Source organism: Syngnathus acus, chromosome 2, assembly GCF_901709675.1.
Source record: "Syngnathus acus chromosome 2, fSynAcu1.2, whole genome shotgun sequence".
NCBI classification, from domain to species: Eukaryota; Metazoa; Chordata; class Actinopteri; order Syngnathiformes; family Syngnathidae; genus Syngnathus; species Syngnathus acus.
Genome location: NC_051088.1, coordinates 5,293,249 through 5,313,036, shown reverse-complemented (window position 1 = coordinate 5,313,036; position 19,788 = coordinate 5,293,249). Strand labels below are relative to the sequence as shown.

The window sequence follows — 19,788 nt, the reverse complement described above, 5'->3', positions numbered from 1 at the left end:
TCTGAGCGATTGAATGACCACATTTCACTATGATCACTTTAGTTTCTAACAGAGGGAGAGCTGACATAAACACATTCACATTGTAGCAATGAGCCAAAGTGACAACATTAAAAAAAAACATTACTTAATTGTGTATTTAAGTCCTTTCAAATGAAGAAGCATGACGTTGTTTGTACACACAGTAGGTATAATTTTCATCGACTTTCTAAGTTATACCTTTATTTGCATGATTATTACATTACACATCCTATAGAGTCATATGTATTGCATTGTATATACACTTCCACAATCCAATGAGAGCCACTACAAGGTATATATAAAAATAATCTGCCGTTTGCCCTGTTATGAGCGACACTGTCAGAGCTAGACTTTACGCAGATCTGATTGGCACTTTCCAACTTCAGACAGCAGCAAAATCCGAGAGAAAAAGAAGCTACCAAACCATTTAAAGTTAGTTAAACAACAACAACAGTGTAGCAAACTAAAGTCAACACTCACTTGTGGGTTAAATGGCAATTGCACTAACATATGACTTCTTGCTGCCAGAGTGAACATAAGAAAGCAAAAAACAAATCCAATGTTATTACAAATGATGAATTTGATATGGTAATGTTGCCTTGTATTGTTTTTAGGCTCTTTTGGAGGCTGCAGTCCATTATCGGATTTTGATCGACTGTTGTCTCATTTACTTGCTTGTTGGATGAGCTACTGCAATGCATTGCACTGGGTTCTCTGTTCCTGGTTTTTAAAGATGGTAAACTTTGTACATGTTTAAGGTGAACAGCGCACCAGTCAGAGATTATAACTGAATCGCCTGTGCTGGTTGTTGATTAAGAATAAAAAGCCAATTATCATAATAGGATATGGGACATAATGACAGAATTAAATGAGTGTGACAGACACACAATAGGCCTGCTCTATCATCCCCTTAGCCTAGCTTGCCTATTAGAATTAATCTGGTTTGATTAAAAATGCAAATGGCCCAGAGTAGCTAACAGAGTTTACATGTTTTTCCAACATATCACTGATTTAATTACATGAAAAACGAATTAGAGAGATGTGTGACTGAGGCTTGCCTTTATTCATTTATTTATTTTTTGTCATCACCCTCCAGACATTGCTACGGAGAAATAAGTATTCTCTCATGACCACAAGCGAAGGTAATGAGATTAGTGCTTCTCTCTTCTCTTCACAAGCTGATTGCTTGGTTCATCGAACCAAAACGAACCGTTATATTGTTACCACACAAGGTGTTTTATCTAGGTCTTAGTGCTGCCTACTGTATTGTTTGGGCTCAGAGCTTTGCAAAAAGACAATCTCTTGCATAATATAATAATAATACATAACATAGTAATAATGGCTCTCATTTCTGAATCGCAAAAAAGATGCCAGTTTTATTTTATGCAACAGACACCATTATGAAACAGTCTATGCGGGTCACGTGGGTGTTAGGTAACTTACCAACTGTATAAACATTCATTTGAAGTGTCTGTAGAGCTTTACTGGCTCTCTGTCAACTGATTTTATGTTGGCACTTCAGACAATGTAATTTCAACGCATGATGTTATACACAGTTTGTCATTGACTTCATTAACAAGTGCAGCCTTATTCATGTCAATTTGTCATAAATTTCACAAAACAAATGGAGAACCTTGGATTAAAAAAATAAATTTGCCACTGACTACTGTGGAAAGTTGATTTTTTAAAGCAAGGTTTGCATTCAGTCTTTGTATGTCCATCCATCCGTCCGTCCATCCATCCATCCATCCATCCATCCATCCATCCATCCATCCATCCATCCATCCATCCATCCATCCATCCATCCATCCATCCATCCATCCATCCATCCATCCATCCATCCATCCATCCATCCATCCATCCATCCAGGGGCCCGGTACAGCCTTGTCTTCTGTCCCTGTCGTTGAATTGGGAACACCTGTAACCGCACGACAACCCTCGTCACTCAAGTTGTAATATTTTAACATTTTGTCAAAAGTGAGCTCATTCACATATTCACCCAAATGACCATTTTTCGCGTTGATTCCTACTCTGTTGAAATGTGCTAATCTGCGTTATCAAGTGAGCGTGCTGGAACCTTTTTGCCTCTAGTCAAGCCACGCCCCCCAAATGACACCACATTGTTTAAAACGTCTAATGCAGGGGTGTCAAACTCTACCACTGCCATGATCAGCCAGGTTGCTGTCACTTTGATTGTTTCGTTCACTGCATGTTAGGTGGTTTTGGTTTGTATTTTTGTACTGTACGTATATAAAGTCTCCTACTTTGACACTTCTGTGTCCTGTCTGCTTTTGGATCCATATTTTGCTTCTCATATTATCATATTACATTATTATATGTGTTTTCATGAAGCATTACAATTGTTTTTTTATTGTATTTTTTTCTTTTCTGGAGCGTAATTGGGTATGACTATATTTGGACAGCTGATATTTATACATGATTTGGTTTGAAAATTATAGTCAATAGAATGCTTTATGCCTTTAGGGACAGCAGATAGATATAAACTCTACAGCTATCATCTGAAAAGAGAATGCCTACCCTTGAGTTTTCTACACATGCTTTCTGACAAATAGGTAAACTGAACCAAAACGACGTTATTATAAGCCAGGAGACTAATTTTGCGGTGCTTCATTCTTATCAAACATCTTTGCTAAAACAGCAGTTTAGAGATAGAAAAAAATAGAATGAATTGACTTGGGTCTACTGACATGCTGCTGTGCCTGTTTCCATACTTTGTGCTGTGCTCTGAGGAAGGGATTCTGCCTACGCACGCACAGACGCGCACGCACACACACACACACACACACACACACACACACACACACACACACACACACACACACACACACACACACACACACACACACACACACACACACACACACACACATTTCACACAATCCGGATCTCTCACAAAGTCACATTGCTTGCATTCTGTCTTACAATGGATTGTTTGAGTGAGTTCCACCAGTTCCTATCCTGTGTGTTTCAGTCAATTGAGACTCTGCAACATCGTCCTTGTTAGAAGTGTAGATTGATAAATTTGCTGTCTTTAGGTTTATTTTGCCTTTGGCTCTGCTTGGTGGCCTAACTAGATGTTTGATAACCCATCTATGACTCTCTGTTTCTGTTATCTATGCTTGGGTGATGTTTCAACTTGGAAAGGGAAAGCTGCTGAAAATACGTGTACTTAAACAAGCTCATCTGTTTCAACTGATGTTTTGTTGCACATACATCTGCAGCATTTGCTACTGCCCCCTTACCTTTTAGCAGCACTGCCTCATGTAAGGTAGAGATGGCAATGTCAGGCTGCAAATGAATTCTAGCCAGGTTGAGATTGTTTATTTTCCAAAGAAAGAAAGAAATAACACATTTTTGTGTCGACAAGACAGGATCAATTCTAACCCGGTGTTCGACCATCGGCTGAATGTGCTAAAATGGAAAGTATGCTATCGATCTATGTGCATTAGCGCACTACAGTAACCTAAGCAATGAGTGGCAGAACAAAAGAGGCACTGTATGTCACACTGGCGGCAAGCTGCAGTTTAAAGAGGACAGCGAACTTCAAGCAGTCTCGTGGCATGTCATTGTTTATCGTTTCAAATCTCAATGTATATTTGTCTTTTGGAGGAAGAATTTTATCCACTTCTAAACATCTGGAAAGGATTTTGTCCGCTTAAGACTACAAAAGCCCAATTCGCTGTTTGGCCTGCAGTGAGACCTTATAATAAGTTCCCATATTTCAGACAGTGGAACACTTGTAATTCTATTAACTATAATCATCTCTTTGCAAAAATGCTTCTATAGGAGATCATGGATCGGTCACATGTGTTACCCAAAGAAGTAGCCTGGGAGTATTTGCTCAGCAAATGCTCTGATTGGCTGCAAGCGATGTATTGACACACAGAGCCCTATTTTGGTAGACTGGCGTCTGTGCGCTAAGCGCAAAATGGGCATAACTTAATTTTTGTGCCAGCACAAGTCTGGTCTAGCTTGTTTGGGGCCGTGCTACGCTCACCTGTGTGCGCCGACACACGAAGCAGCCTCGTTCCTGATGCACCTCCTAAATTGGTGACACAGATTGGTCTGCACTTGGCGTAAAAACATGCACATTGTCATTTTCATGCAGTTCTAGACATAGACATACTATACGTACAACTGCTCATATTTACACAACCAATCAATTTAACATCTTCATCTAACCAAATTGAAATCAATTTACATAATTTCATGCAAAAGACATTGCAACTCATTGCTGTGATTTAGGTGTAGTGGTGATTCTCTCCATGATGTGGTTGTTGTTGTTGTATGTAAATAAGAGGTACACCTGAAAATGACATCACAGTTGCCAGGTCTCAGGTCACAACCAATGACAGCTCAGCTTCAGAAAATTAGTAAGATGTGATTGGTTGGTACCTGAGACCTGGCAACTGTGATGTCATTTTCAGTTGACAGCAAGTGGCAAAATGGCAGCCCCCTGGGATGGAGAAAAATAAGTGGAATTTGCCTGTATAATTCATATTCCACAAATGAAACATTAATCAGAACCCTGTGTTTTGACAAGCTGGGTTATTTAGTTATGGTGGGGGAGTGGGTGGGTTGTCACAAGCTGGGGTGGAAGGCAGTCCCAAGTGCCCACAGCGGCCAACTGTACATCATCCACTGATGCTGGCCGAAATTAGCCAGTACAAATTTCATTCATAATTACGATGAAATGAACTTGAGGTTCATGCACTTAAACTGATCAATCGTCAATAATGGTTTTACGTTTTAAGTGAGAGCATGTTTGGAACCACTAAACAGATTATTTGTTACACAAAATGATTTCATAAATGGTGAATGATTCAAAAGGCTTTCACTCTTGTCCTAAAATTGTGTCTGGCAGATTTTGGTCTATGTGATACACAAAAGGCCACAAAGAGTGGCTAATTTTCTCTGGTGTGGCAATTTTACCTGCATCTCTATTTCTTGACTGGTCAAAGGTTAGTGCTGTATGGGCAAAGGTCTTTGATCATTGATTTTCACAGAAAAAAACACGACCCTACAGTTGTATTTAACTTTATCTTAGCTGCTACAATATATTTGCATTTAAACTTCATGAGCTGTTTGTTTTTAAACTTGTATTTAGGTATACATTTTATCAGTGTTTTTATTTTCCTATATTCATGTGGTAATGTTCAAAGTGCATCATGTTATAGTGGCTTACAAAAAGTATTACGCCTACATTTTAGGAATAAAACTGCACTGAACACATATCATGGTGGTGGTACTTGGAGAGCTAAGAACTTTTTTAGGGGGTATATTGTGTCAAAAGTTAGCTAACTATTGTCAAAGGCCTGAGTAATCTCACTCGTTAGTGACGTTGGATGATCTCAATATGGATCTAGAGCAGTTGCTTGTGTGAATCACTTCATATGCGTGCAGCCTCTATTTTAAACTGCTTGATAAAAAGCAATCACAATGCATCTTCTATGACATTAAATGCAAGGAAAGTCACTCAGATAGAGGTCATGCGGCACAGCTGCAGATTAGAGGTGAAGTTATTCATTTATATTTTGATAGGATGCCCACACTCCTAACTGGATTGTGTTGGGTTTTCGTAAGCATATGCACATCCCGATCGAATATTTGAAATGGAACATACAGTTGCCCTCCAGAGGCAAAACACTGTTACAACATTGTGCTCTTCCCAATTGTGCATGTTTGAGGCAGTGAAAAAAAGCAAGTGTTAAGATGGGGCACAAGCGGAGGTGAAATTTAGTTCAGGGTGAGAAGACATTAAAGTAGTATATTGTGATGAACATATTTTATATCTCTACAGTATCTGTCCTTTTTCGAAAGTGTACGTCTGAAGTGTATGGAACCTCTTTTAGCTGAGTCGCAAGCCAATCCTCTGGGTCTTGCAAATATCATAATACAAAATTGTATGGATTACCATACTGTGAGTGAAGCAGCTAAAAGTTTTTTGTCTTAAAAACAGAGATTATGAAGAGGTTTAGAAAAGCTGTGACCACATCTGAGAGTGTCAGTTAGACCTATTTGGTAACTGCACTATTTGACTGTACCTCCGCAATGACAGCAGGAAACGAGGTGGTGACAAGGGAAACCACGATGTGCCACATGGAGGGGCAAAATCAGGCCACTCGGTACAAGTGGGGGAGTGTAAAGGCGACCACAACGGAATGTTTTGCTGTAGGGACTTTTTTCTCCATTTTCTTAACTGTGTTATGGCATATCAGCCATTTTTAAATTTTGTCTCAGTTTTTGTCCAGTTTCACTCGCACTCGTTAGTTTTTAGTGCATTGAATCAACCTCTTCTTGTTTTTATTTCATCAAGGTTTGGTAGACTATAACATTTTAGTCTTGTTTTAGTCAGGAAAATCATTCACATTTTACTTTGTTTGTCAGAAGATATTAATATTTCTCTTTGATTTAAAATTATTTTACATAACATCTTTTTGATTAAAAAAAAAAAAACTTTAATGAATGCATCCAGACATGGAACATGTTCTGATAAAATTTTGTGTGACACAATTACAACAGTAGCGCTACCAGAGGCTAATATCGCTACATGCTGCAAGCTAGTACGCCATAAGTTTGAGGTCTGTTTAACGCTGTTGTTGGTTTAATGTTACTGTAATTTTTATTTTGGAAAATACCGGATCCACCTCGAATGCATATGCCCAACTTCCACTTTGGTTCGTGTAATTTCTTCAGCTTCATGAAAATTCACAACTAGCATATGGAAAGAATTGACACCTTCCTGAGCTCTGCATATGGTCTGCATACAGTCTGCACCTCACCTAGTGTGAATCGACATGCAGATTCTATTGCTTTCTTTCCCTTGTGGCTTCTGTATGGCGGCTGCAGGGCATAAGCAGTGGACCCAATTCGCAGTCAGTGTGAAATATGTGTAAACCTTAGAAACATTCATATACTTAAACAAATGTCATCTTAATGGGTATTGACATGGGTTGACATGGATGCAGTTCACTTACTAAAAAGGTTGGGTCAGCCATGCATGCCATTTACTTTCTGATAGTAGAATGGGCACAAGAGGATGTCTGGTATTGATCACTGATATTGTGAGCCTTCGCAAGTACCTTGAAATAAGAGAAATAAGCCTCATACTGATACCTGTTATCGTTATGTGCTGGTCACTACACTCCAGCCTATCAAGCACCTTTGAGCAAAACCAGAACAGCGATCATGAACCAGCAGATCCTGTCTGAGGTTCAGCATCACTGGTCTGACCTCTTAAATGCCCTTTTAGATTGCTGGACAGAATTTTCTTCAGACTGTGACTTCTAGATGTTGCAAAAAGTACAAAATACTTTAGTCCGTATTGTATGTTTCTGAAAGATGTCCTTTTGTTAGTGATCAGTTCTGTTTATCTGGAATATCACGTTTTGGCGGACAAACTGGAAAACTCATCAGGCTCTCGAGGAATCGATTACGATATGCCCTTAGGCCTGCCCCTCGATTACATATCTGCCCACTCATCGAGGACACTCATTAAAGGCTAATAACCTATAATTAGTGTATCATGTCGTTTTAATAAAGCCCTAGAAGGCCGAATTAAGAATTGCCCTGTCAAACTGATGCACTAAGATTAGTAGTGGAGGGAGACTCAATAAATCGGGACAGATTATCAAAATATTAGCACCTTCTGCTAGCGCTGCAGGCTGCTGTTTCGTTTGGATTCCAGCCTTTTTTTGTCTTCTGTTCTAGCGAGCCTGACACCTGGCTCTGGAGGGCAAGTACATGTTACTGTATCAGAGCTGCGCTAATAGGCGCAATGGTGACGAAGCTGTGTGTGCGTGCCTAAGTGTGTGTGCATGTGTGTGTGTGTGCGTGCGTGTTTGTGTGTGTTCGCTCCCTGGCGGCATGGTGAGTGTTTAATCTGGCCCGGTGGTGTGCCGTTGGCCCGGCTAATCACAGTGTGTCTGCAGGAGTGCGCCGAGCCAGGGGAGCACGCCGTCGCTAACAGCGCCTGACAGACTCATTAAAGAGGCCTGGCACTGAGCTTGAAACACGCGCGCGCATACACACACACACACACACGCACACACACGCACGCACGCACTCTCGCACACACACTGGAAAAGGTTCTGTTATTTGGAGAAATCCCCACGCTTGTTTTTGACACGTTTGCACACATACACACACATACAAGCTCCGCACACAACCATTGCTGTACAATGCGTGCGGTCTCTTGCTCAGTCAAGAACGCACACACATGCGTGCACACACACACATGCGCACGCACGCACACACATACACACGTACACGTTTAGTGTTCCGCGTGTGAGAACAAGGCAGGCGGTGACCCCGCACAGTCGCAGCCCAAACACAGACAAGAGCCAGGAGCATCTGGGAAAAGCTGGGTGGAGGATGGAGGAGGTGTGGAGGGTGGGAAAAAATGATGAGTGTAAGGGAGAGAGGAATTCCTCACACCATGTTCCTTTTGAAAGATCTGTTTGGACAAGCAAGATGCTTCTTAATAGTCCAGTTATCACCTGTCCAAACTGTGACATATACTAATGCAGGCGCATAACTTAAGAATATTACCTTTTTATAGGTTTAGCCGACATTACATTTTGTAAAATTCGAAAGATTGCTTGAGATTTTCCCGCACCAAGGTTAAATGCCACTCATCAGCTCCAGAGAGTCAAGTGTTGGGCTGAATAGTAGGTGAATGCAAAGCAGGTCAGTCGGTAGTCAAGTGTGGCCTTGCCAGATGTTTTGTGCCACTGCTCTGGCACAAATAAATGTGTATGAAACAGTACAGAGAAGCAGGGAATGTAAACAAACAAAGCAGACATTGTTTACTTAATGCAATGGTCATGTTTAACTGAGATTTATTGGAACAGTATTTTGTTTGGTGCCTTGGATGATTTGGGCAAAAGACACGGTATTAAGACATCTTGAAGTTGTTTTTATAGTGTAAAGTATATACAGAATTGTCTCCGCCAACTGTGATCGTATAAGTTAAATCTGCCAAAGTGTAACACACAGTCCACCATTTCACCTCAAGTCACGCTGAAACATATGGCCACTCGTGGCATGAGGAGCTGAAATAGCCGTGTACATGTTCACTCAGTGTTCCTTGTTGCCAGACAGATGGTCTTATATGCACACCCGTCAGAGAAGCTTTTAATCAAAGTATTTAGTTCACAAATACAAACTGAAATTCCTATCAAGTCAATGGCAATGATACAAAAACAGCCAGAAAAAAGCTACAAATTAAAAAATGAGCAGTAAACATCGCTTAACAGATGGGACACATCTCTTAGTCATTCAGGACTACTGGTGAGCTCCAACTATTGTGACACTGAAACTCTTACTAACGCTGGAGAAAAGTACATTGTAAATTATTCTCTTCTTACTTCATGCAAACTTCCGGTGGAGGGTCAGAAAAAGTGTGGCAAAACGCACACTGAGCTAATCTACAGAGGTGCACTGACAGTTCTTGTGATATGCTCAGTTGGCTCCTCCCACTTATTGTGCTAACCTTGTTTATTTCAACAAATGACATAACTAGAGCAAGATGATGCAAAACTCTCACTCTTTTTTTTTTGGTCAGGCAGTGTGGAGGATCTATATGTATTTTTATACCAGAATGTTTTTCATTTGTTCAACAGGACAGTTTGATATCCTCCTTCTGTGGTTACTTAGATTGTGATAGATATTTATTGGAAAATGCAGTCAAACCGAACAAGGTTTGACAGGGGACAGAGTTGAAAGAAGTGAAGAAAAACAGCAGAGAATAATAGCAGTATTAAACATTATGTGGCTACTATAACGTTATTTAGGAGTTGGGATCTAGCTGTACTATCCAGACTGGGAATGTTATGAAAGGAATAAACAAGAAGGAAATAGGACAGTGTAGGACAACGCAAGCAAAGCGACTGGTGTGGGCTGCCTTTTTCTATCACTCTTTTTCTCTCTCTGACTACAATACAATAGCTCCTTTTGCTCTTTGCTCTCAAGCATTCGACCCCCCAACCGGCTCCCCTGCCCCCTCGCCCACTTCTCCCTAGTATGACATTGAGGGAATGTGATGTGATATATTGTAGTGAATAATGTATTCAGCCAGGATTGTACAGAGCGCATAGAGCAGATGGCAGCAGGTTGATCTCGATGTGTGTGTGTGTGCGTGTGTTTGTGTATGTTGTGTATTTAATGACAGTGTGTGTGTGACATGCATATGAGTTTGTGTGAGTGTGTGTGTGTGTGTGCGTGTGTGTGTGTGCTCAGTGACCCAGAATGGGGGAGGGGAAGGATGAGAAGAAGTGAGGTGGGATTGGAGGAGGCTCTGTGTGTTGGAGTGCATGTGTTTGTGTGTGCGTGCGTCCTTTGTCAGATAAAAAATGCAAATGGTGGATTATTTTAATGCATTTTTTCTAGAACCTTAATCTCTAAAGCAGTTGAAATGAAAATAGTATGTTTTTTTTCTTTCAAACTCTCCTACACCCCCTCACCTCTTTTTTTTTTTTTTTTCATTTTTTATTCCCTGGTTGTAATTTACAAGCTGTCTAGGAACAAAATCCCAGCAATGTAATTCCATTTTGGTCGAGTTACAGCCAAACTGACAAATAGAAAATGACCAAATCTTGTCAGCCCTAACTGCAATGCTCTTTGCTTCTCCGAGTGGATTTTGTGTTATGCACAGAAAGCAAACACTAGATAGTGAGGTAATCTCACTTAAGGTCCAAGGAAAGCTATGATGTAAATATATACATAACATGGAAGTAAATTAAATAAAGTACACACAGTTCAACAGTTCTCGAAGATAAATGTGGTCTAAAGACAATCAGTTGTTAATATAGTGTGCTAACTTTAGCCTGGGTAAAACAGTTTTCTTCTCATATATGCCACAATGTAGGGATGAGAGAATCTCATTGAATTTTTTTTAAGTATTGTATTGAGGGGGAAAAAAATGCACTTTGCAATGTGTATGTGGTTATCAGCCTGACATCATGTCTTTCTGGGCCACGAAGAAGTGGCAGTCCCATTTTCTGTTTCATACAGTATTTTCAGTCTTTTTTCCTTTTAAACTTTAGACTGCATGAGTATTTAGTGCTTTTACAAGTAATCAGCAAGGCTAACAGCTCTGAATGAAACATAATTAATGCGCACAAGTTGTTGCCTATGGATGAAAGTAACAGATGGTAACATCTATTAACATTCACAGAGATGATGTTTATGTACTGAAGGTCATCAAGCAGTTCTTTACACTTGGCAGTGATCATTAGAAAGCCACATCTGATAGTGCTGGGAATGATGGAGTCACAAACGATTGCATTTTTGTGATATTTTCCCAACGCTGTCAACATTGTCACAATACAGCAGTAAACATGAACAGTATATAACATGCATACTATAGCATGATAGCTGATGAAGAAGGGAAAACTTGTAGAAACACTATTTTTCACACAAAGCATACGTAAGAAATAAAATACGACATGTTTATACTTCCAGCCAACACCTTTTGTGCATTACATCATTCAACACTTTATCAAAACAAAGTAACAACAATCTGCTCCATGATGTCATATAAATGTTATTAGTCAATTATATATGGGTCATGTTGACAGCACATGGAGGACAGAAATACTGATATTCACATAAAAGAAAAGTTTTTAGCTAAATATTTTTGTCAAATAGTGTTCCTTATTGAATGAAGCACCAATGTGGTTCTGCATGTTTCCTTGAAGTCTCTTGCTTGACTGTGAGCAGATGGTCCTTTTGGAAAGGAGGCGGGGTGGTGGGGATGTACACGCTTGTCTCCTTGGCATTAGGGACAGTGAGCATAATTGAGTAAATGTATTTTAGTATTTCAGCGAGCCAATTCAGCCTCTCTGGGATGCTATATTGTACTTAGGAAGAATATTGCCCGAGGCTATTCATTAGTGGTAAATAATTGAGATGCTCGGATAGTGCTAAGGTGAAATGCCTCTTATTATTTCATGTCGTTTGTGTTCTTCTGGCTCTTCAGTTTAAGGATATTAAAAATGCATAAGTCTTCCCACAAATGACTCGCTCCAAAGACTGTCTCACTGAGCTCTAATAACTAACAATTCCTCTTTGTGGTTTTCAACCCATAGTGACTTCATCAATTCTCTGTCTGCTTTTGATCATGTTCTTTTTAACGATGTTATTTTAGTGCCAAGACTCGTGGTGTAAGTCTCTAGTTTGTAGATGGTTGTATCCTGTCTGCACGCTCTTTTGTGTGGGAGTGTTTACCTGGCAAACAACATGCCATTGTGTATGAATAGCAAAGCTTTATGTTATTCATAGATTGTCGTTGGATATCTCACTGGCAAAGAAATGTCGTACATCTGCCTTACGCCAGCACTGAGTGCCACCCATTTATAATGGTCAGCTTTGAACGCTGTTGCTTTTTTGGTCATGCAATTTAAATTCCAGTGATCTAGGACAGCTAGTTTTTCGATTGTACTCGGTAGTTGCAATTTTGGTTAGATAAAAGCAAGTTTTTGTCAACACTGAGGCTTGTTTTAGGTCTGTAATGTCTGCTTGTAGCTGGGTTTTGCTAATTGAAAGCTAGTTTTGATAAACAATAGTTTACGGTGGTCAGGTTTAGCAAGTTTTGAAGGATTGCTTGTGGAATTGTAAACATTAGGCTTGCTTGAAGCTATTCGCAGACTGCCTTTTGTCTACTTGTAATCAGCCATTTGGCTTGGTTAGAGATCCTTGGTGGTTACTTTTTGGGCTAGCTTTTGGCTCATCGGCTGCTGGTCATGCAAGGATTTGTCAACAGTGCTATTTACAGCTCAAAGATGAAATACATTCAGATCTGATACAGATGTTAATCATCACAACTTGTATTTGTTAAATGATTTCATTGTGAATTTCGCTGAAGGAATGTCCGAGAACCATGTACACAATAACCTAATTTGACAGTGTGGTTTTGCCATATTCTGTTTAGTTTTTGCAGCCTAACAAACACAAAGGGCAGGTGCACACCTGCTTCCCTGAGAATTGCAGATCAATCCGATTGCACAAGACGCTGGCTGATGTTCCAGTTGTTCAAATGCAGTTGTTGCTACAAGCATCATGCAGAGTTCACTCAATGCTCCACCATACACCTTTAGTCTCCACGGTCTTGGCTGAGTGCCGCGGCCTTATCAGGCTTTGTGTGTCTGCTTGTCAGTTTGAGAAGTAGCGCAGGGAAACGAGTGAATGGTGGGTATGGGGTGGAGGGGCGTGCATTTTGGGTGGATGGTATGTCAGCTCATTAACCTCCATTCTCCCACCCAGCCCCCAAGGTGGAAGCACTGTGTTGTCTCATGCCATTACTCCTCCCCTGCACGTGTGCCTTGGGAATGAGGGTTGCAAAGGATGTGGAGGATTTGGGAGGTTTGTGAGCCTGTGTGTGTGTGTGCGTGCGTGCGTGTGTGTGTTGTGGTTGTTTGGCTTGCCAGTTTCCTTTACATATGCACTGCTTGTACCTTGCAAACTAAAGCCCCACCATGTCGTTTCCTTCCCCACTTTTGTCTTCTCTGTCTCCTCTCTTTCCTCTCCCTGCTGTCTCTGTCTGTCTGTCTGTCTCGCTCTGTCTCTCTATCTCAAACCACAGGCCCGGTACAGTGTGGGTGAGCGAGGGGTCAGGCTCCACTCTGCCCCCCCTCCAGGCATCAGTCCAGCTAGGAAAAGACTGCCCACTGCTGTGGTGAGATACATTAGCTAAGACCCACTTCATGAAAACCTCTCCTGTTTGTGCTGCCCAGTTGTTTGGAGAACTTTGACCTCGCAGCACTGACTTACAGACCCCATTATGATGATGTCAAGTTATAATGAAAACAGCTGACAAAAACCTTTCTGACATACAACTATCGTTGCACATGCAATCATTCTACAATAGATTACCAATATTTTCATGTTTCAAAAACAAGAATCTGATTTCTTTTCTTGATAAACTTAATAGCCATATGGGAAGGGTTTTATCAGAGGAAAAAAATGCTGGATGGATCTTTAAAATTAAAATAATTAGGAATTATAGTTGTGTATTTAACTAATGTGTTCATTAATTGATCTTAACTTGTCTTGACAACAATTGGGGCAAAATTAATTGCATTACCTCCTTGAAACCAGTAGATACATTAGTCTTGAATTAATCCCTCAATTGATACACCTCTAAATCAAATAACTATCAATTGGATACAAACAAGCTTTTGCTAATGTAGCTTTAGTTACTGTAAAGTTCGCAGTCCACTTTCCTTTTCCATTGGCATTACGTCTCTTCAATGAGTAATTTTAGTAGTGTTTTATTGGACTGTGCTTAACTTATCTCAATCTGCATTTTCAACAGTTCAAACCGTTCAAAAGTTTGGGGTCACCCAGACAATGTAGTGTTTTCAATGAAAATTACCATGTTTGCACAAGGGTTTTCAAAAGTTTTCAAGAGCTTTCTAATCATCCATTAGCCTTGTAACACAATTAGCAAACACAATGGACCATTAGAACACTGGAGGGATTGTTGCTGGGATACACTTATGTAGATATTGCATTAAAAAACAGATGTTTGCTACTAGAATAGTCATTTACCACATTCACAATGTATAGAGTGTATTCCTGATTAATTTAATGTTATCCTCATTGAAAAATAACTTTTTTATTTTAAAAATAAGGACATTTTGTAAGTGACCCCAAACTTTTGAATGGTAGTTTACAAGTAGTGTTCATAGTCTCCTCAATCTTAAATTGCATGTGTTGGGAAGAAGGAACACCAGAATATTATGTTCAAAGTTCAAGTGTGTGAATTCAATTACTATTACTATTTAATTGATAAGTCATAATGTGACGTGGAATTAATGTGCAGAGAAGAAACAAACAACATCATGCATTCAGTGTGATTTATGAACACATTGCATTATTTTTGTTCAAATGCACAAACAGTGTTTGATACCTTCTGTTATCGTTGATGAATAGAGCAAAGTAACTTGTTTTATAAAGTGTAAAACTGAGACACTTATGAAAGTAGCTGCGTTCCCTGTGTTTGTAATCATCGTCGTCGTCACTACCACAACTGTCAAACTCTTTCTTGCTTCTTTACTATTCTGTGCACAGGCAGCAAGCAGTAGATTGCAATGTGATAAGCAATTATATGATGGAGGAAACCAGACTTTTTTCCCCCTCTTGCTGCAGTTAGTTATCTGATGCTGTGGTTCACTGAGGCAAAGGGCTTGGGGTAATGTGACATTCACTCTGCCCTTTATCTCCTCCTCAGCGCTGTTTACCTCAGTTAGTTTCTTGCATCCTCTCATGAGAAACCTCAACAACATACTGCAGTGTATGCACACACACAAACACACATTCTCACCTCAGAATGTGTAACTGCCAGGCAGACCGGTGGGATAACTACTTTACTTCCTAGTGGCGCCCATGTAGTTAAATATAACACTATTGTGCACCTGCTGGGCCCAGCTCATTGCATGTGATGCTGCTGCGCTGGAAGCTGTTCAGGTCTTTCGGCTAGTTAGCATGCAGTTATTGATTATCCTCTGCAGCTTTGTGCAGTCTTGTTATTTTTCTTTTATATCTTTGAAGCACACATTATTTCTCATGGTCAGATGGACATGGTTGCAACGTGCTTACTGTGCAGAGAGTTCAATAGACAAGGTAGCATTTGTCCACAGCTTCAAAGCACACGGAAAAGGAAAAAAAGGCTGTCCAAGCCTAGTAAATTGTTCCAGTCACACAGGGACTAAAACCATGGCTGACAAATGCGATAAGATAATAAATGCTTTGTTTGTGAATGGATAATCTGACTGACGCCAATCCTAAATGCAAACCTGATCTTTTGAAATCAACATTTGACTGAATAAATTCAGAGAGACGACATACTGTAGCATTATACCCAGGATGTCCAGGTTGTGATAAATTGCATTTTTTTTTCTATCAGCCATATAAATTAATACCATTAAGTGTCTGTGTGCGCTGCCATTTTCGGCATTATCATTCTGGTCAAGTCAGTCAACACTAATTTGGAAATCCATATCGGGTGGGTTCCAGTGCACCTCCAAATTGGAGTTGAAAACTTTCAAACTTCCTGGGTTTCTGGAATGAAGTAAAAATAGACCAGAACTGGAAAAGCATCTTTTAAACAGCACATATTTATAAATGTGGCTCTGTGTCAAAATGAAATTGAAATGTCAAATGGAAGCATTTGCAGTGTGACTCCATATGTGTGTGTGAGTGGGGGGCATTAAGAAGTCATGGCTTCATTTCATTTTTGGTTATTGCCTATGTTCAAGTGCTATAAAAAAAAAAAGTCTTCTCGCCAAAGGACGATTGAAATGCTAACAAAATGGGAGGCAAAACATGTCTGCTCTGTTCGGGGATGACTAATAATGTTTAAGGACTGCACGCAACTCTGACATTACAACATGAGCTGTGGTTAGTGATCTTTGGGTACTATGACAATCATAGGGATGCTATTTTATAGTAGCCAGTGTACGTTTGTATTGTTTTGAACCTGAGGGTAAAATAAATTTTGTTGCATGCTCATCATTCTGATAAGCAGTCCAATTCTCACTGGATAGGAAAACATGAATTTTTATTACAATTATTCATGCGGTGCAGTAATGACTTGAGTCTTTGGTTTTGCATTAAGTCCCTGCTTTTCAAATAAAAGTTATGTAGTATTACATACATATCTTTTTCAGTGGGGGTGGGGTAAATAAATAAAAAATATATATATAAAAATAAAAAATATCATCTTGAAACCTTGAATTGTACTAAAATAGTTTGAGGTCCTATCGGTGATGAGATTTCAATTCTGATGAGCGCTCATTCGTTTACCAAACCTGAGTTCAGAGTAGAAACAAGCATTCTCCTCCATCTTGCCTTACTTCTGTCGCTATCTCTGCAATTAAAAGTTTGATGTCTTTGTGGCTGCTCCATTGCAACAGATGAACAAATGAATGAGAGCTGCAAGCTTCTTTATTTTTAAATCGGTGGTGTCGGAAGTGGTTGAAACCGATAATGTTTTTTTTTTTTTTGTGGGTTCTAAATGTTTTTCCCCCAGCCTCTGAATGAGGATGTGCTGTTTTGTGAGTGTCATTTCACTTGAAGAGGCTTTAGGGACATTCTAAATAGGGAGTGAGTATTTTTTGTTGTTGTTGTAGTTATTACATAGCTCAATTGAGACTCTTAATAGTTTCCAACATGATACAAAGTCGGTAAATCATCTTAATCTTGTCCCTCATTTGATAAAGTTAGGATTGCTGTTGTTTAACTCAGTGGGTCCCCCGGTACCGGTCTATGGATCATTTGGTACCGGGCCACACAAGAAAGAATAAATAAGGCATGATTTTACAAATCGGTGACTTGTACATAACATAACATTACTTATGTTATATTGACGTGATGTTATGAGGATGCTGCAAGTAAAGTTGCATAGGAATACACAGTGGATTCACGTTTATTATTACATTATACTGTGGTGTTCGCATACAGAATTCCTCCGTGGAACTAAGGGTTGAAGAGTGTTTTGGGACGGCAATGTTTATGTGGTGACGCACTTCCGTTGTTGTTCTGCAATATGATTGGCTGGAAAGATTGTTTAAGATTGTGGTTGGTCTGTTTTGCGGAAATGGGACAGTTCAAACACGGATGGTTTTTGCAAAGAAAACTTCAATAAACAATGTGCAGTCGGTGATTTTTTAATTTATTGATGCTATTTTTTGATTGATGCATTTAATTTTGATTTTCTAAAATTGTTTTAAGAAATTTTCTTTGCAAAAATTGTGACGTCATCAAACACCGGTCCGTGAAAATATTGGCTGACAATAATCCGGTCCGTGGTGCTAAAAAGGTTGGGGACCACTGGTTTAACTGATCTGTACACCTAAACACAGTGTGACCTTTTGCATATGACATTAAAACTGGTCGCAGGGAGTAAATTTACAGACATAGGCCTTTCCTGTATGCAAATCAGGTCCAGCTGTAGTCAAATGTGGGTGTGTTTTGGGTGCGTGTGGCATGCTTTCACACCCAGGAAGAAGCCCCGTTTCCCTTATCGAAACACAACAGAGCAAATGACGCCATGGCCACGAGCTGTACTCTTTACAGTACAGTTGTCAAACTCAAGGCCTCGAAGTCAGATGCGTGCGGCCAGCTAAAGCAAAATATGTGTGTCAACTTTTATGATCTTTTCTAATATCTGTACCAAACTTTTGAATTGTCTTGTGTAACACATAATAATGTTGAAATTTTGCAAACAATTTTTTGCTATGCTTTTTACAAAAACTGGAAATTAAATAACCAATTATTCATGACATTTGATTTCAAACGAGTAAGCCATCAATTTATTGTGTATACGTATGTGATAATAAGATGGGACGATTAAAAATGTATTTAGATGCGCAGTCCCCTCTGAGGGAAGCCGTAACTACAATGTGGCCCACCACAAAAATGACCCTGACACCACCGCCAAGCTACAGTATGTGTGTGTGTGTGTGTTGTGTGTGCGTGCGTGTGTGAGTCTTCATTGTTTGCTCGTGGTGTGGTGGCAGCATTGTTACTGTATTTTTTTGTGCATCCTCCGATCTTATATATCGTGTGTGTGTGCGCTCGTGTGTGTGTGTGTGTGTGTGTGTGTGTGTGTGTGTGTGTGTGTGTGTGTGTTGGGAAACATCAAAATTCAGGGGCACATTGTCTCAGATTGAGGTTTGTTCGGTCTCTCCTGCAGCTTAATTGAACACAGAAGGAGGGAGCGAGTGAGAGATGTAGAAAGAGAAATCAAGAGAAGAGTGTGAAGATGAGGAAGGAGGGTGCTCAAACAGGCATGCATATTGCATGAGGAGCCCCCCACCCCCCGACCACAGCCACCCCTTCGACACACCACCACCACCACCATACCCCTTTCTTCACAGAATGGCTGTGTACTGTTCTGGGCTTATTAATTCCGCTCGGTGAGAGAATTATTTTTAGAGACTTGGTGTGCTGGAAAAGGCTTTTAAAGTCACAAGTATTACACATTCTGTTTGAGATTGCCTTATATACATTGAAAAGTTCTAAAAGTTTGTTGAGTGGTAAGACACTGCAGTTTTTCTACACTTTTATTGTCACAGTAAAGATCCACTTTGATGTAGAATGGGTTAAGAGGACAACTGTCAGACAACAGTCCCATTATAATGAAATTAGGGGCATTGTAAACCATTCCAAAACTATGATACTAGTTATGTGTTTGTTGTGCTGCTGTTCACTTTGCAGTAAAATGCATGAATGCACACTATCATGGCAAAGTAAGTTCCAAATAAAGGTATACAAACTATTGTTGGATTTAGTTGACAATACCCCATTCCTTCACTATGCATCTTAACTTTGTCTCAGCCCAGTAGAATTTTCTATGAAATATAAATTTCCTTTGTTTATCTTTTGCGGACTATTAAAATTAATGGACCAAAGTTAATAGAAGCTTTTTCATTTTAGAAACAATATTTCTTGACTAAAAATGTCACTTTTTCAAAATACAACTCTAACACTACTTATACAATTAACAGAAAATACCAAGAAATTATTTCCATGACAGCACATTTTCATTGTAATTCATGTAATGCTGTATTGCAGGCTGGGTTCAAAAAATAATAATACAAGGTAAAACTTTAATGTGACAGCTGGTTAGTGCATTTTTAACTACAGTGCTTTGTTGAATAATTTAATCTGGGGTTTACGTCACATCTTTTGGTACTTTTGGTACACATGGTGTTAAAAGTTGAATTAGTTCGTAATATAATAATA

The 19,788-nt window shown here is 39.6% G+C and overlaps 1 protein-coding gene across 3 annotated transcripts in view; it reads left to right on the top strand.

The window, feature by feature from the left end:
• Nucleotides 1–19,788, top strand: part of LOC119119583 (TOX high mobility group box family member 2-like) — an 81,350-nt gene that overhangs the window by 14,734 nt on the left and 46,828 nt on the right. For 2 of the 3 annotated variants that reach the window (XM_037246005.1, XM_037246008.1), the window contains exon 2: nt 13,622–13,714. The exons of the other annotated variant lie outside the window; for it this stretch is intronic. In XM_037246005.1, the coding sequence (XP_037101900.1) occupies nt 13,622–13,714 (93 nt within the window). The remainder of the gene's footprint in view (nt 1–13,621; nt 13,715–19,788) is intronic. 3 annotated transcript variants of the gene reach the window in all.